We start from the raw sequence: 14,443 nt of genomic DNA on the forward strand, positions 1-14,443 counted from the left end.
TCTGGGATTTACAAGTGAACTTGCTTGCTACACTGTTGATAACAGTGGAGTAGACCCGAGGGGGCATGTCATGCTGGGGAACTGAATTAAATGTTCAATAGTAAAAATCAATGGATGTTTTTTTCCCTATTGGTTTTCCTGCCACACCCTGAAACTAAAAAGACACACATGAAAAAATACTATAGTAATTTAGAGTAAATACTATAGTGTTTTTGAACCATACTATTGTAAATTGTAGTATACATACAGTATAGTAGCCTATTACAGCATACTGTAGTTTTAACTATAGTGAACTGAAAAACTGTAATAAATACTGTAGTATAATATATCCTATAGTTGTAGAAAACTTAATATAGCCTAGTATTGGGTAAAGTAATTTGTTTATATTACTATAGGCCTAGTTGTTATATTACCACAAAGGGATTAGTTAATTTCTTAAAAACGATGTAGGTTCTAATGTTTAAGAAGCGAAACTTTTTTATTGCTTTTTATTGATTTTTCCCGTGTTTTTGTTGGGGTGCTTAGAATCAGAATTGGCTGACGAGTCGGGAATTAATCACTTTTCAATGAATCATTCCAACGGGTTACCCAAAACGGTCTGAATTGATTCGCGATTCAAAAAATTCGGTTAAAAAATGCTGTAAAATATATTGCGTTAGTTCATATGCATAAAGGGTTAGTTCACCCAGAAATTATGTCATTAATTACTCACCCTCATGTCGTTCCACACCCATAAGTCCTTCGTTCATATTCGGAACACAAATTAAGATATTTTTGATAAAATCCGATGGCTCAGTGAGGCCTGCATCGCCAGCAACAAAACACTTCCTTTTTCAATGCTCAGAAAGCTACTAAAAACATATTTAAGACAGTTCATGTGACTACAGTGGTTCAACTTTAATATTATAAAGCGACTAGAATACTTTTTGTGTGCCAAAAATAACATAATAGTGAACAATAGTGATGGGCGATTTCAAAACACTGCTTCGAAGCTTAATGAATCATTTGTTTCGAATCAGTGGTTCGGAGCGCGTATCAAACTGCCAGAGTCACGTGAACTATTGAAGTTTCAAAACACTTATGACGTAACGAAGCCTCGTTTACTGAAATCATGGGATTTTGGCGCTCCGAACCACTGATTAGATCGAAACAAATGATTCGTAAAGCTTCGAAGCTTAATTTGTATTCCGAAGATGAACGAAGGTCTTACGGCTGTGGAACGACATGAGGGTGAGTAATTAATGACATAATTTTTGGGTGAACTAACCCTTTAATATTGAGACCTTATTGTAAAGAGTTATCTTTTTTTTTTTTTAAATGTAACAAGAGTAGCCTTCATGTTTCCCACAGTTAAAGCTATTTATTGACGTGGTAAAAAAGCCTTACATCGGCAAACATTATTATGTTTATTATTTCAAATATTACTTTTTAAAAAAGAAACGTACATGGCCAAGTTTGATTTTATCCTCTGTGCAAAAAAAAAAAAAAAAAAAAAAAAAAAAATAGTAATGAGTGTCAAGCTGAAGGTTCAGGCTGTAGACTTCATTCACCCTCCTCCTTCCCTCCCTCCTCTTTTCTCTCCTCCTCTCTCATCATCAGGAAGCTGCTGCGCTCGAGCCTTTTCTAGCGCGTGAGTTACTGTATTGTACTGTGAATCTCGGGAGGGGGGCTGCAAAAAATCTCCTATTCTTACAGAGGTCCATCCCCCGTATTTATCACATCTTAAGCCAGTTTGCTTTTTAACAGATCACAGGACGTAGATGTCTTTTTGATTCACATATTTATTTTGTTTTTATTTTAGTTTATGGTTTGGTTTTTTAACACTCCGGGAGGGCAGAAATGGCGGCCAACATGTACCGGGTCGGAGGTATGTCCGTCTATATTCTGAATTAACGCAAGTCAAAACACAGGCACCGCCGCAAGACCTGTCTGGTAGGCAGGGGTTCATTTCAGCAGAATTCCCGCAACCGGCCGCTCACTTTTAAACTCTTAACACGTGCAGTGTCCTTGTAAAAGAAAGCGATAACGTGGATAAGAATATTTTGAGTTCTGATGTGGGTCAGGCCTCTTAAACTATCATAGCCGCACTAGCATTTTAGCAAGCAGGCTATGTTGCTAGCTAGCCACATCATAAACAAATAATCACTACTATATGCAAAGCACACGGGAACACTCATATCTAGCACGTTTCTCTTGCCTTTGACTATATAGGAGAAAAGCCAGATATGCTTGCGACCTGGCCATGCCGATTTTTGACGCCGATGTTTTTCTTTGTGATCATTTGTCTAATTTTTTGGCACGTATCCATTAGTTACGGGTCCTCACTCGGCATGCAAGGTAGCAAAGCGAGCTAGCATTTAACAACAACCCCTCACTCGGTTTTCCACAGAGAAACCATATTGAGCTTCTGCCCACTTATTCACTGAAGCATTATCAATGTAGACTATTTTCAGGTGTATTTGTTGTCATACGTCTAATCATAAACATGACTTTAATATAAAACCGCCGCGTCGTTTGTTTGTGCAATTAGCCGGCTACATGATAGTCAGTGCCGCGGAATTTGACAATTGTTTCATGGCGCCGTTAATTCGGTGCCATTATAACAGATTTTGCAGCTTGAGCATACTTTCAATGAATTCACTGACTCTTGAATGTACAGACTGTGTGATAAATTATTACATTGCACTGTTCTAAGGCGACTCGTTTCTTGTGTGCTCGGTTATGCCTGAGATACATGTATCGGAATGTGACTCGTATAGCCATGAACAGAATTCGGTTGTTTGCATGAATGAAGTGTTTGTTTACAAGCATACAACTACATATTCTTAAATTATATTGCTTTTTATGTATATACCAAACCTGAACAGTTCATTTCTTAGTCTCAGTCAAGGCCAAGTCTAAAGTCTTAGCGTTTTGTCTGATCTCAGATCCCATCTGATAAGTTTTCAGTATGTTGTAGAATACAATATTTTGATTAACGCCCTGTTGCAGTGCAAGTAGTGCATTATAAAATGTACTATTTATAGGAATTTTCTTCATTATCTAAAAGTAAGTATTTGAGGTATTACTTGAATCAAAAGGTCGTTTTACCTTTAGTACCATGTACTTTATGAATACTTTATTCATTATCCATTATAACAGTAAGTGAGGAAGGGACCGTTCACCTAAAAATAAGACCACTTGACAACTTTTGGGTGAGGGTTTTCTTATCTTAAAATCCTGGTCATAGCTGAAATCATTTCCCCCCACAGTAAATAAACGGATAACTATGGTAACCAGCTAAATCTGTTCCCACTATATTGTTTTGAACTGTGTGATTTTTAAGGTGCTTTATTTCTAGCCTGCTTTACTTGGCAAACTCTGTATTTACAGAGCATATGAAGACTTGAAAGTCTCTAAGTGCCATCTGAAATTTTCTTCAGGCTCCTATGTTTAGGTTCAGTAATTTCACTTCAGTGGCAATCAATACGTCCTTTTTATTGCTATTAAAGTGAAATAACTGAACATAAACATAGGAGCCTGATAAAAATGATAATTTTAGAAGAAAATATCAGATGGCACTTAGAGGCTTTTGCAATGGAACTCTTCATTTATTTATTGTATTGAGCTTATATATATGTAATGTGACATTTTAAATAGGAGATTTAGATGCAATGTTTTCCTTTTTTTTGTTTTTGTAATGTGAATCTCTGAGTCTTTTAAATGTCATCCAAGCCCTGATATGTGGTTTTCATAAATAATCCAGTACTTTTTATCTTTTTCTACAGATTATGTCTTCTTCGAGAATTCTTCAAGCAACCCCTATCTGATCAGGCGAATAGAGGAACTGAATAAGGTACATTGGCCTCAGGGCTGGGAGGGAAAAGTCTGGGTTGGTGGACGCTGGGTGTACTGGTAGGGTGTCGGCGCAACATTGTCACGACTTCGACACAACAAGCTCAGCCACCTCGCCCGGAGCCAAATTACTTGAATTTCTGTGCGCCTCCAACACTTGTTTGCTGAGAAACTGTATCTGTGATATACGGAAAGCAGCAGACTGCTTCCATGGGTCCCTTTAGCGAAGTAGGATGTGCGGTGAAGCTGTCGTCTTTTTTTTTTTTTTTTTTTTTTTTTTTTTTTTTTTTTTTTATGTACGATATCTGTATTATGATCAAAGATGACTCAGCTCTTTAAATATTAAATGCTGAAGGATTTTATAAGAAGCTCTGATTTCACACAACCCATAATGCACAGTGCAAAAACTTCTCATTATGTCACTCTGCTTTCATGGTTGACATGCTCCACTGCACAGTATTCTCATTGGTTAGTCATCACATCTACTGGTGACGTGACACATCTTTTGACATATTTGTCAAATTAGAGGATTCAGTTGTCAGGCAAATTCAGTTCACTTGCAGGTTGTTATTCTGCTCTGGCCTTTGCCACAAGGTCTGTCGAGCATCCAAACAAATAATCACCCTGTGGCCATTGAGATCCACTCAATGGCCACAGGGTGATTATTTGTTTTAGCATTATCGTTCTCCCGCAACCTCTTCTAGATATTGATAGTCATATACATTAGTAGAAAGCAAGCTTTGAGGGATATTATTGATTACATGCTTAAAGAGTACAATCAAATATGAAGAAAGAAGTAACTTTGAGCCTTTTTAATGGGTAAGATTATAGAGTGGTGCAGGTATGACATCACTTTGTAGGCCAAAACTCAGAAACGAGTTAGCATTTTAGCACTTCCGGTTCCATCGTCCCAAAGTCAATGGGTTTTTTGAATATGATTTTGGTTAAATGGCTGAAATACGGTCTGTGGTGAACAAAACATTTTATTCTACGACATAATACATCAGTATTATCCAACTTGTGATTTTTTTGCTGTTGCGTGTCTTGAAAAAGGCGGTTGCTAACAAGTGGCTAAACAGGACTACAGAGGCTGTCGTGAACATTAAACATGGTAAACTCAGTCCGCTTTTACAGCCTTGTTGTGCTTATAACTGTGCTCTTATAAACTATTCTAACTCAAACGTTCTAGGAAAATGTTTTTAGATAAAAAATGAAAGAATTGTCGAAAGCTTAAAGTCATGGGACCGTGGTGTAGTTCGTTTATAGCCTCACTTTAGCTTTTTACTTCTGGCGACAGCATTTAGGCTTCTAAATTCATAAAGGTTTTGTTCATCTGTGAAAATTATTAGTAAGTATCATAAACTTTTGTTGATTACAGAGCTTGTTTTTTGTGATTAATCCAAAAGCCTATGGAAAAATCCTGTTGGGTTTTTGTTGAGGGAACCAGTGTGATGCTAACTGCCGATTGGCCTACAAAGTGACATCATACCTGCACCACTCTAAGATATTATTTATGAGCTGTCAGTTTAACATAATTTAGTGAGATTATTGAATTATCTTCATATCGGGATTTTCTTAGCAAATATTTATTTGTGATTCATTTCAATTATTTCATGTAACTAATTGTATTAGAATTTTTAATTGATTTGCAGCAATAAATAGAATTTTATCTCTGTTCATCTTTTTTAACTACTTAGGACCAAATTAAATCTTGTTTCGCAGGTGTATATTGTCACATGGCTTTTTTTAAACTGGGCTGCTTGTCGTTTTTCGATTACTCCTCAGAGGAGTGCAGACACAGCAGGTGTTGATAAATTTAACACTGCACTGCTGATTAAACACAATAGACTGCAACCTCAGGTTCAAGCTTTTTCTGTGCTGATTAACGGAGATGTTAGGTTCAGTGTCCCCAGATACTGTATGAAGTTTCCTCAAGGTGACCCTATTTGTCCCTCCTTTCAGACGGCAAGCGGTAATGTGGAGGCAAAGGTGGTCTGTTTCTACAGGAGAAGGGATATCTCACAGAGCCTCATCCAGCTGGCAGACAAACATGCAAGTGAGTGAACATGAGTGTTTTCCAGGGCAATGTGAATGTATCGCCAAGGAAACCAAGGGTGGTCTGTGACGTGGCATGCATGAGTGGTCATTAGCATGATAATGAGAAGTCATTTGAAATTGCTCTTGTATATGTGTATGCGTCTGTGTTCTGGTGTCTGTGTAAGTCAGCAGGGGAGCTGTAATCACTGGAGTACCAGGACCAGATGTCCGTAATTGGGCAGCAGGGCTTCCTAATTTTGTGATGTTTCAGAAGCCCTCAAGAAATTTGTCTTGATCAACTGGTCACAATAGGACCAGTTTTACTTGACTCAGTGTTTTGATGCTGACTAAATGAAAGACTGTAAGAAAAGGATAAGTGAAATAAATCTGTGGTCTTGTTGTCTAAGACCCCCGCTAGGCTTCATAAGTAGTAGCAGTGAATGTGGTAGTCATCACATGCTTGCATATAACTAAATTGCACCATTTCCAGTAAAGTAAACAAAGCCGCCCTGAATAAGTGTCCCAGTTTCATTTTGGGGACTGTTGATTAGATGGCAGAGGTATATTTCTAAGCTAAAACAGTCTAGTTCACACTGGATTCTTCTCCTCCATTTCACACTGTTTTCAGACAAGTGAAGTTGGTGAGCTCAGTCAACAAATACCAAAATCAATTGTTTGCTGTTATGAAACTGCTCTAAAAGCTGATTGGAGGAGCCATTTTCAAAGTTATTATAAAATAGCCGATATAAGCCCTCCTGTAACCACATGTTGCCTGGCAACTATAAACAGCCATACAGTTAACCTATAAACTATATTAATTGGCAGAAGAAGAAGAATTTTGGTAAATAATGGACTGTTCAAATAATAATTTTACTGTTCAAATAATAATTTTACTGTTCAAAAGTTTGGATCACTAAGAATTTAACCAAGGCTGCAATTATTTGATCAAAATATCAGTATTTTGAAATATTACAATTTAAAGTAATGGTTTTCCATTTTAATATATTTTAAAATGTTATTTTGTAAATGTTATAATGTCTGATTTTTCAGTAGCCATTACTCTAGTCTTCATTGTCACATGATTCTTTAGTAATTATTCTAATATGCTGCTTTGGTGCTTAAGAAACATTTCTTATTAACGTTGAGAACAATTGTGCTGATGAATATTTTTGTGGAAACTTTTTTTTTCTTCAGGAATCTTTAAAGAGCAGAAAGAAGTAGAGATCTTTTCTAACGTTAGAATTGTCTTTACTGTCACTTTTGATAAATTTAATGCATCCTTGCTGCATAAAAGTATTAATTTCTTTAAAAAAAAACTACTTACCCTAAACTTTTGATTGTTGTGTAGCTGGTAGTTAACAATATGACTAACCTATGTTTATGTTAAGAAATCATGTTATTGAATGTTTCCACAGTATTTTATTTTTATGATTAATATCATTATCATAATTATCAATCGTTATTGTTATTTTTCTTAGGTTTTATTTATATTGCATCTTTCCAAAAACTCTTTGCTTTGCCATAAATTTGCTTTCAGGGTATTTTTACACAACAACAGTGTACTAAAAACAGATGTACAGATGACATGTACAGATGACACACGGATCCACAGAACATGGCAATGTCAATTTGTAAAGAAACTACATGCCTATGGACTGAACATGTGATACGCATGCGCCATTTGCACAAAAATTAGTGTTTTGGTAGTTTACACGGAGAAGATAAAGGTATTGTTTTCAAAAACACATTTTAAAATTTTGTGTTTTCAGGCCCCCCAAAATGCTGTTGTCAGTGAATGTAAATGAACAACAAAAACACATAAAAAGTTTTCAGATTTTAGTTGAAAACATTGTCGTGTAAACGGTCCCTCAATCATAGGATCAAATACAGATTGCAAAACAAATTGTCACTGTACTCCAAAGTCTACAACTAGCAATAAATTACACTTTAATCCTTTGTGTTGATCACAACACAGCACAGTAAACACTAAATGACAATAAGAAGGCTGTCATCTTTAACATCTGCTTTGTGTATGCAAAAAGTATTTGCATTTGGCTGATTTGGTTGGTCTCCTTGTGGCCGTTAATGCAGACTGTCTATAAAGTAAATATGTGTTTTCTTTCAGTCATTTATGTGTTTATATATCCCTTTTGACCCATTTCTAATTCCCTGCGTACAGAGGACCTGGAAGAAGAGAAGGAAAGCCCCTCAGAGCCAGAACTCTCTGAAAAACAGAAACATCAGCTTCGCCACAGAGAGCTTTTCCTTTCCCGCCAGTACGAATCCCTCCCTGCCACACACATCAGGTAAACCCCACATGTTCAATTGCTTCTAAATATCCAATAGACCAAAATGTGCCTTTAATCCTCAGTTCAAATTTTCAGGGGGCAGTTGAGGTAAGATAACAGCCCCCATGTTGCACAGCACAGCCCCAGCCCACACCAGGATGTGAGTCACAGTTCTGCATCCATTCTTTAGCTGGCCAATGGCACCCCAGGGCTTTTGTAGCACCCGCTGTGATTCAGGTGATAAATGCATTAGCGGCCTGGAGCCGGGTGGCAGTGGTTCTAATCAAAGGGACGCCTCCTATGAGAAACATTAGTGGTGGTGCCGAGGTTTGGAGAGGCCTGCTGTGCTTACTGAAATTGATACCAGCCTCCAAATAAAGGAAATGTCACTCCCTTTCTTCTTTCTTTTGTTTTTTTTTTTTTTCTTTTGGCTTCTGTGATCCATAAATATTGAGCAGCCATTGTAGGAGGCTAGCTGGCCTTTACAGGGGATAATGTATTTTGTGAGGAACTGGACACATATCAAGATTGAGTTCAATTTTATAAATAATGTTTTAGCTCTCACCCAATAAAGGAGATAAATTCAAGTATCAGCTTAAATTCTTCATACATAAGAGTGAATCTTAATTAAGATTGTGCACCAGCTGAATTTGCATTACTAATATGAAATTAGCAATTGTAATTTAAAAAAAAAAAAAAAACCATTTGTAGGTGGGTTTGTTCAACCAATGGTGCAACTTTGGTGGCAATACTATTTGTTGTTTGAGATGTTTTAAAGTGCCAATAGCTCAGCTGTTTTCAAAATACAGTAACTTTTTCTGTAATCAGTTACTTTGTCCAAGAAGTATCAGTGTATTACTCCCTTCTAAATAAATAAACTAAAAAATATGTCGTCAGTTTAATATTGTACATCTTTATTTTTAGTGTGTTATTTACCTTTTTAACTAAGATTGTTAATATAACTACATTTCAATAATTCAAGCCTTACTGAGTACCCCTCTAGAAGTTTTCCCGGGGCCCCTAGTGAACCACTATCCTAAAATGTCTCGGTCTCATAAGAGTGGTCTCACAATGTGAAGTCTGATTCATTTTAGTCAATCAGTGCCTCCATGAAGTGCATTTAAATCTTGTAATGCACAGCTAGCCGTGGATTATGCCGCTCATACCAAGGTCATTATCCAGCATTGACGAGTTAAAGCTGTCATTCATGTTTGCAGCACTAAATTTGACTGGAAGGGTTAAATAAGTTACTGCTCGTTAGATCTAGCATTCTGTCCGCATTAAATCAAACACAGAGATAAAGTAGTGAGGTAAGGTTACATTTATTTGATCTATTTGATTGAATTAGCCTATCGAGAGAAAGATGTGTGTGTGTGAATTACCTGCGTCCGTTCAGTGTCTCTCTACTAGCAATGAAGCTGTGAGTTTAATTACTTCAAAAACAGCGATGTTAAAACCTCCTTGCTGAGTAATATAATGTAGTAATTGAGCAGCGAAGTTAATTTATAAATAAAACTCGCAGGGCAGCGTTGACAAGTTTCTGTGCTCTTGTTTCTGCGTGCGCGCAGCACAATCTCTGATCACTGCGCGAGTGATGTTACTGGTGTGTGTGTGTATGCGTGCGTGCTTCAATGAAAGCAGCGCATTAATATAGAACAGTGATTAAATTTACTTGGAACTACCTGTGCATTATATGGTTTTAAATAACACTTTCCAGCCAATCCGAATCGAGTATTCAGACAGACCATGGTGTGTGTGTGTGTGTGTGTGTGTGTGTAATCTGATAATCAGGCTATTTTAAAAAGTTCTTGTCATTCACTGTATCTGGTAGTGTGGCTAATATATATTGTAACTACTTAGAAGAATAGCTCACCCACAAATGTAAATTGTCATCATTTACTCACCCTTACGACGTTGCAAGCCTGTATGACTTTCTTTCTTTCTGTGGAACACAAAAGAAGTTATTTTGAAGAATGCTGGTAAGCAGACAGTTTTGGTTACCATTGACTTAAACTGTGTGGACAAAAAGAGAGTCATACAGGTTTGGAATGACATGATGGTGAGTAAATATTTAAATTTTTGGACTCTCCCTTTAAATTAATAGCTTGTAGCTTGGGCAGTTTCACAGTAGCTTCCCCAGCAGTGCAGGTTGGATGTAGACGTGGCAGTGTTCATAGTTAAACGCTCATTCAGACGAGCACAGAGAGATTAGCATCCGTTTTCCACCGTCCAATAGCTCCATAATGATTTTGTTCAGTGCTCTCTCATTGTCTGTGCCTGTCTCTTATCTGTTTCCTCTCTCTGCCCTTTCTCCTTTAATTTCCTGAATTTTATTATAGTCCTCTCACCCATCTGCTCTTTTCTCACCTTTTCATCTTTGCTCATGTCACCATCACACACTCACACATTCTTCTGTAATCTTGCACCTAGTGTCTCCCCCTTCGTCCCCCCTTTTACTGTGCTGTGGATTAGAGGATCTGTGGAGACAGCTGGATGCAGAACATAACACATGGGGCTGCATGTTTTAATCTTTTATTATCTTTTTTCTTCTGGGGTGGTGGAAATAGGGGCAAGTGCAGTGTAGCCCTCCTGAACGAGACAGAAGCTGTGCTCTCCTACCTTGAGAAAGAGGTAAAGTTCTGTCTTTAAGTTGATTGGATGTCTAATTTAAATTATTGTTTAACTATTGTTTTCGCACTCTCTCTCTCTCTCTCTCTCTCTCTCTCTCTCTCTCTCTCTCTCTCTCTCTCTCTCTCTCTCTCTCTCTCTCTCTCTCTCTCTCTCTCTCTCTCTCTCTCTCTCTCTCTCTCTCTCTCTCTCTCTCTCAGGACACATTTTTTTACTCATTGGTGTACGACCCCACACAGAAGACACTATTGGCCGATAAGGGCGAGATTCGCGTTGGTCCACGTTTTCAGGCTGATGTCCCAGAAATGCTACAGGAAGGTTAGTTTATTTTATTTATCATAGATGTTAGTTTCTTTTAAATATGAATATTTAGATAATATTTAGCTAATTAGCTTTAATGTTTTTGTCTCAGTGACAAAGGTCAAACTAGAGCATTTGGTGCAACTATAAGTCAGCAATCAGAGTTTTGCTGATACGGTATCTGAGTCCATTTGAAAAGGTGTTCTGGGGCAGGATCTGAAATTAACAGGGGCTTGGGGCATAAATGAACAAAAATGCCCTCCAAATCCAAGATAAGGGAACAAAAAATGCCATGGGAACAAAATTGATTATGACTGTTGCGATTAAAATGAAATTTGAAAATTGTTGATTGCTAACATTGCATCAAAGATTTATTTTTTTTTTTTGCAACATTGAGCATTATAACCAATCATAACCATTCATGGACATTTCTGTTGAGCGTTTGAATGTAATGGCCAATCAGAGGCGTGATTAAGAAGTCCAATGGTTAGTCACCAGTGACTAGCGCAGTGGTTGGGAACCTATGGCTCGTGAGCCACACGTGGCTCTTTGACAAAAATCGTGTGGCTCGCCAGGTTATCCACCCTTCACCAGCATATGATCATTAAAATCTTAGACACATTGTCAGTAGGGATGTCACGGTGAGGACATTTTTGCACCAGTATATATAAACTTGCGACAACACCAGTAACATCAGGGGAGGAGGTGAAAGTTTCACTTTTGAACGCAAGCTCCCTTCGCTCGAATTCGCAATTACGCATAATCTCTGTATAAGGACAGGTGGTACTGACCGAACATTTTACAAGAGAAGATATTTGTCATTGATGCTCAGAATCTGTTGAGTACCAAAAACTTTTGTCAACTGTCCTTAATCTCTTCACCTGATAAGTGAAATCTGACTCCTGCTGCACTGCAACTTTGCAGATTGTGCTGTATGGAGCAGATCAGACACTTTCATTTTATAATTGTAGTGTCCATTGTCCAACTGAACTAAATGGTTTTTATTTCTATCAAATAGGCCTACGGCTAAGTTTGTATTCTGTTATTGTGCTTGCCGTGAATATCACCTGTAGCCAACCAGTGTCAGTGATTAAAATATATATCAAAGACATCTATAAAACTGAAAATTATCACCATCAACACGGCATGAGTTTATTATTCAAATTTTAAAGGGTTAGTTCACCCAAAAATTAGCTAATTAATTACTCACCCTCATGTCTGTCCAAACCTGTAAGAATTTTTTTTTTTGCGCAAACAATGTACGTGTCGCTTCATAAAACTGAGGTTAAACCACTGGATTACTTTAATGATGTCTTTACTACCTTTCTGGGGCTTGAAAGTGGTAGTTGCATAGGTTGTTAATGGAGGGTCAGAAAGCTCTCAGATTTCATTAAAAAGATCTTCATTTGTGTTGATTGTGTTGATGAACGAAAGTCTATGGGTTTGGAACAACATGAGGGTGAGTAATTAATGGGAAGGGGTTGACAAGCTTGTGGTGTCAGAATGCCAGTCTGTCAGTCAAGTCCGAAGCAAAAGTGTTGAAGTGAAGAACCGGTTCGAACTGCTCAACACTGCAAAGAACCACCTGGACGAATTATGGCAAAAAATGCAATCTGCAATTATAGAAATGTCGCAGAAACATATACCTTACAAAAAAATGAGAGAAAAGGCTATCAGAAGGAACCGTCAGAACTGCTGAACAAAGAAAGAGAAGCCAAAACTGCTTGGGAAAGAAACAAGGCTAGGAGGTTAAAAGCAGAATTTCAAAGAGCAGCAAAGAAGGACAAAGACATACTTGAAGCAAAGTTTCATGAAATTGGAGGAGGACTGTTGAAAAGGTTACACTAGGGATCTCTCTGTACAGGTCAGGAAAATTTGAACTCCCTTTCAAGCCTGCAAAGGAATCATAAAAGACAAGAATGGAAGAGTCTTTACTGACCAGCAAGACATTAGAGGCAGGTGGCAAGAATACACCAGAGAGCTTTATGCAAGCAATAGAAATGGAGAACAACCTAACAATGACCCAGTGGAAATAGAACCAGCGATTTTAAATGAAGACGTTATATGAGCGATGCAGCAATTACCAAACAATAAGACTCCTGGTTTTTACTGTATCCCAGCAGAAATGCTGAGGCCTATTCCACCTGTGGCCATCAAAGTAATTTGCCAAAAATCTGGAAACCAGGAAGTGGCTAAAAGATTGGAAAAGATCAGTTTTTATACCACTACTAAAGAAAGGTGATGCAAGGAACTGTTGCAACTACTGTTCAATAGCCCTGATTTCTCACACAAGCAAAATCCTTCTATTTTATTTATAATCCTTCTAAATTATTTAGCAGCGCCTACACCCAATCATAGAACTACCTGACTCATAGGCTGGGTTTCGCCGAGGTCGTGGCACACGTGACATTGCAAATCTGCGGTGGATCATTGAAAAATGTAATTGTCAGAAAGCATCTACATGTGCTTCATTGATTATAGCATGGCTTTTGATTTTGTTGAACATGACAAGCTATTGAAGGTACTTTAAGAATTGGGAGTGTCAGCACATCTGACCCAGTTGATAAGATCACTTTGTACAGATCAAGAAGCAGTTGTCCGAACACAGTATGGTGATACAGAATGGTTCAAAATTGAAAGGGGTGTGAGACAAGGTATTCTCTCCCCATTTCTCTTTAATCTTTATGCTGAAATGATCATGAGGAAATTATGTCTGGAAGAGTTGGAAATAGGTGTGAAGATTGGTGGCAGAAATATCAATAATCTCCATTATTCTGATGATACAGCCTTATTAGCAGAAACTGAAAAAGGTCTAAAACAGCTTATAATAAAAATTCAAAAGGAAAGTGAAAAGATGGGACTCCACTTTAAAATTAAAAAGACAGCCAGCTAGAACCGGAGCAATTAAAGTGACCATCAACAGAGAAGACATTGAATGCGTTAATGACTTCTGCTTCTTGGGTTCTATGATTGACCAAATTTAGGACTGCACACTTGAAATAAAGCGCTGAATTTCTTTAGGATGTAATGCAATGCTAAGCATGCATCAAATCAGTAGGAGCAAAGACATCAACCAAATGCAGGTTAATCCAGGCAATTGTGTTTCCTATATCAACATATGGATGTGAAAGCTGGGCTATGAAAAAACTGATCGAAGGATTATTGATGCCTTTGAGTTGTGGTGTTGGAGAATGCTCTTAGGGATACCATGGACAGCGAGGGTTACCAACAGAGAGGTCCTGGAAAAATTACCAAACTGCGGCTTTGGTCATGTGATGCGAACAGCTTCATTAGAAAATGCAATGATGCTTGTCACAGTTAGTGGAACAAGAAAAAGAGGCCGCCAAAAAATGTGT

General features: G+C 37.7%; 1 protein-coding gene across 4 annotated transcripts in view; it reads left to right on the plus strand.

Moving 5' to 3' along the window:
- The first annotated feature begins 1,511 nt into the window (after nucleotides 1–1,511).
- Nucleotides 1,512–14,443, plus strand: part of mta3 (metastasis associated 1 family, member 3) — a 38,579-nt gene continuing 25,647 nt past the window's right edge. The window contains exons 1-7 of one of the 4 annotated variants that reach the window (XM_051914622.1): nucleotides 1,512–1,630; nucleotides 1,802–1,867; nucleotides 3,768–3,835; nucleotides 5,797–5,890; nucleotides 8,051–8,177; nucleotides 10,727–10,790; nucleotides 10,988–11,105. In XM_051914622.1, the coding sequence (XP_051770582.1) occupies nucleotides 1,840–1,867; nucleotides 3,768–3,835; nucleotides 5,797–5,890; nucleotides 8,051–8,177; nucleotides 10,727–10,790; nucleotides 10,988–11,105 (499 nt within the window). In that variant the 5' untranslated portion in view covers nucleotides 1,512–1,630; nucleotides 1,802–1,839. Of the gene's footprint in view, nucleotides 1,868–3,767; nucleotides 3,836–5,796; nucleotides 5,891–8,050; nucleotides 8,178–10,726; nucleotides 10,791–10,987; nucleotides 11,106–14,443 lie in introns of all 4 variants that reach the window. The other 3 variants (XM_051914621.1, XM_051914623.1, XM_051914624.1) reach the window with 3 other exon arrangements.

This window comes from Ctenopharyngodon idella, chromosome 12, assembly GCF_019924925.1.
Source record: "Ctenopharyngodon idella isolate HZGC_01 chromosome 12, HZGC01, whole genome shotgun sequence".
Taxonomy (NCBI): domain Eukaryota; kingdom Metazoa; phylum Chordata; class Actinopteri; order Cypriniformes; family Xenocyprididae; genus Ctenopharyngodon; species Ctenopharyngodon idella.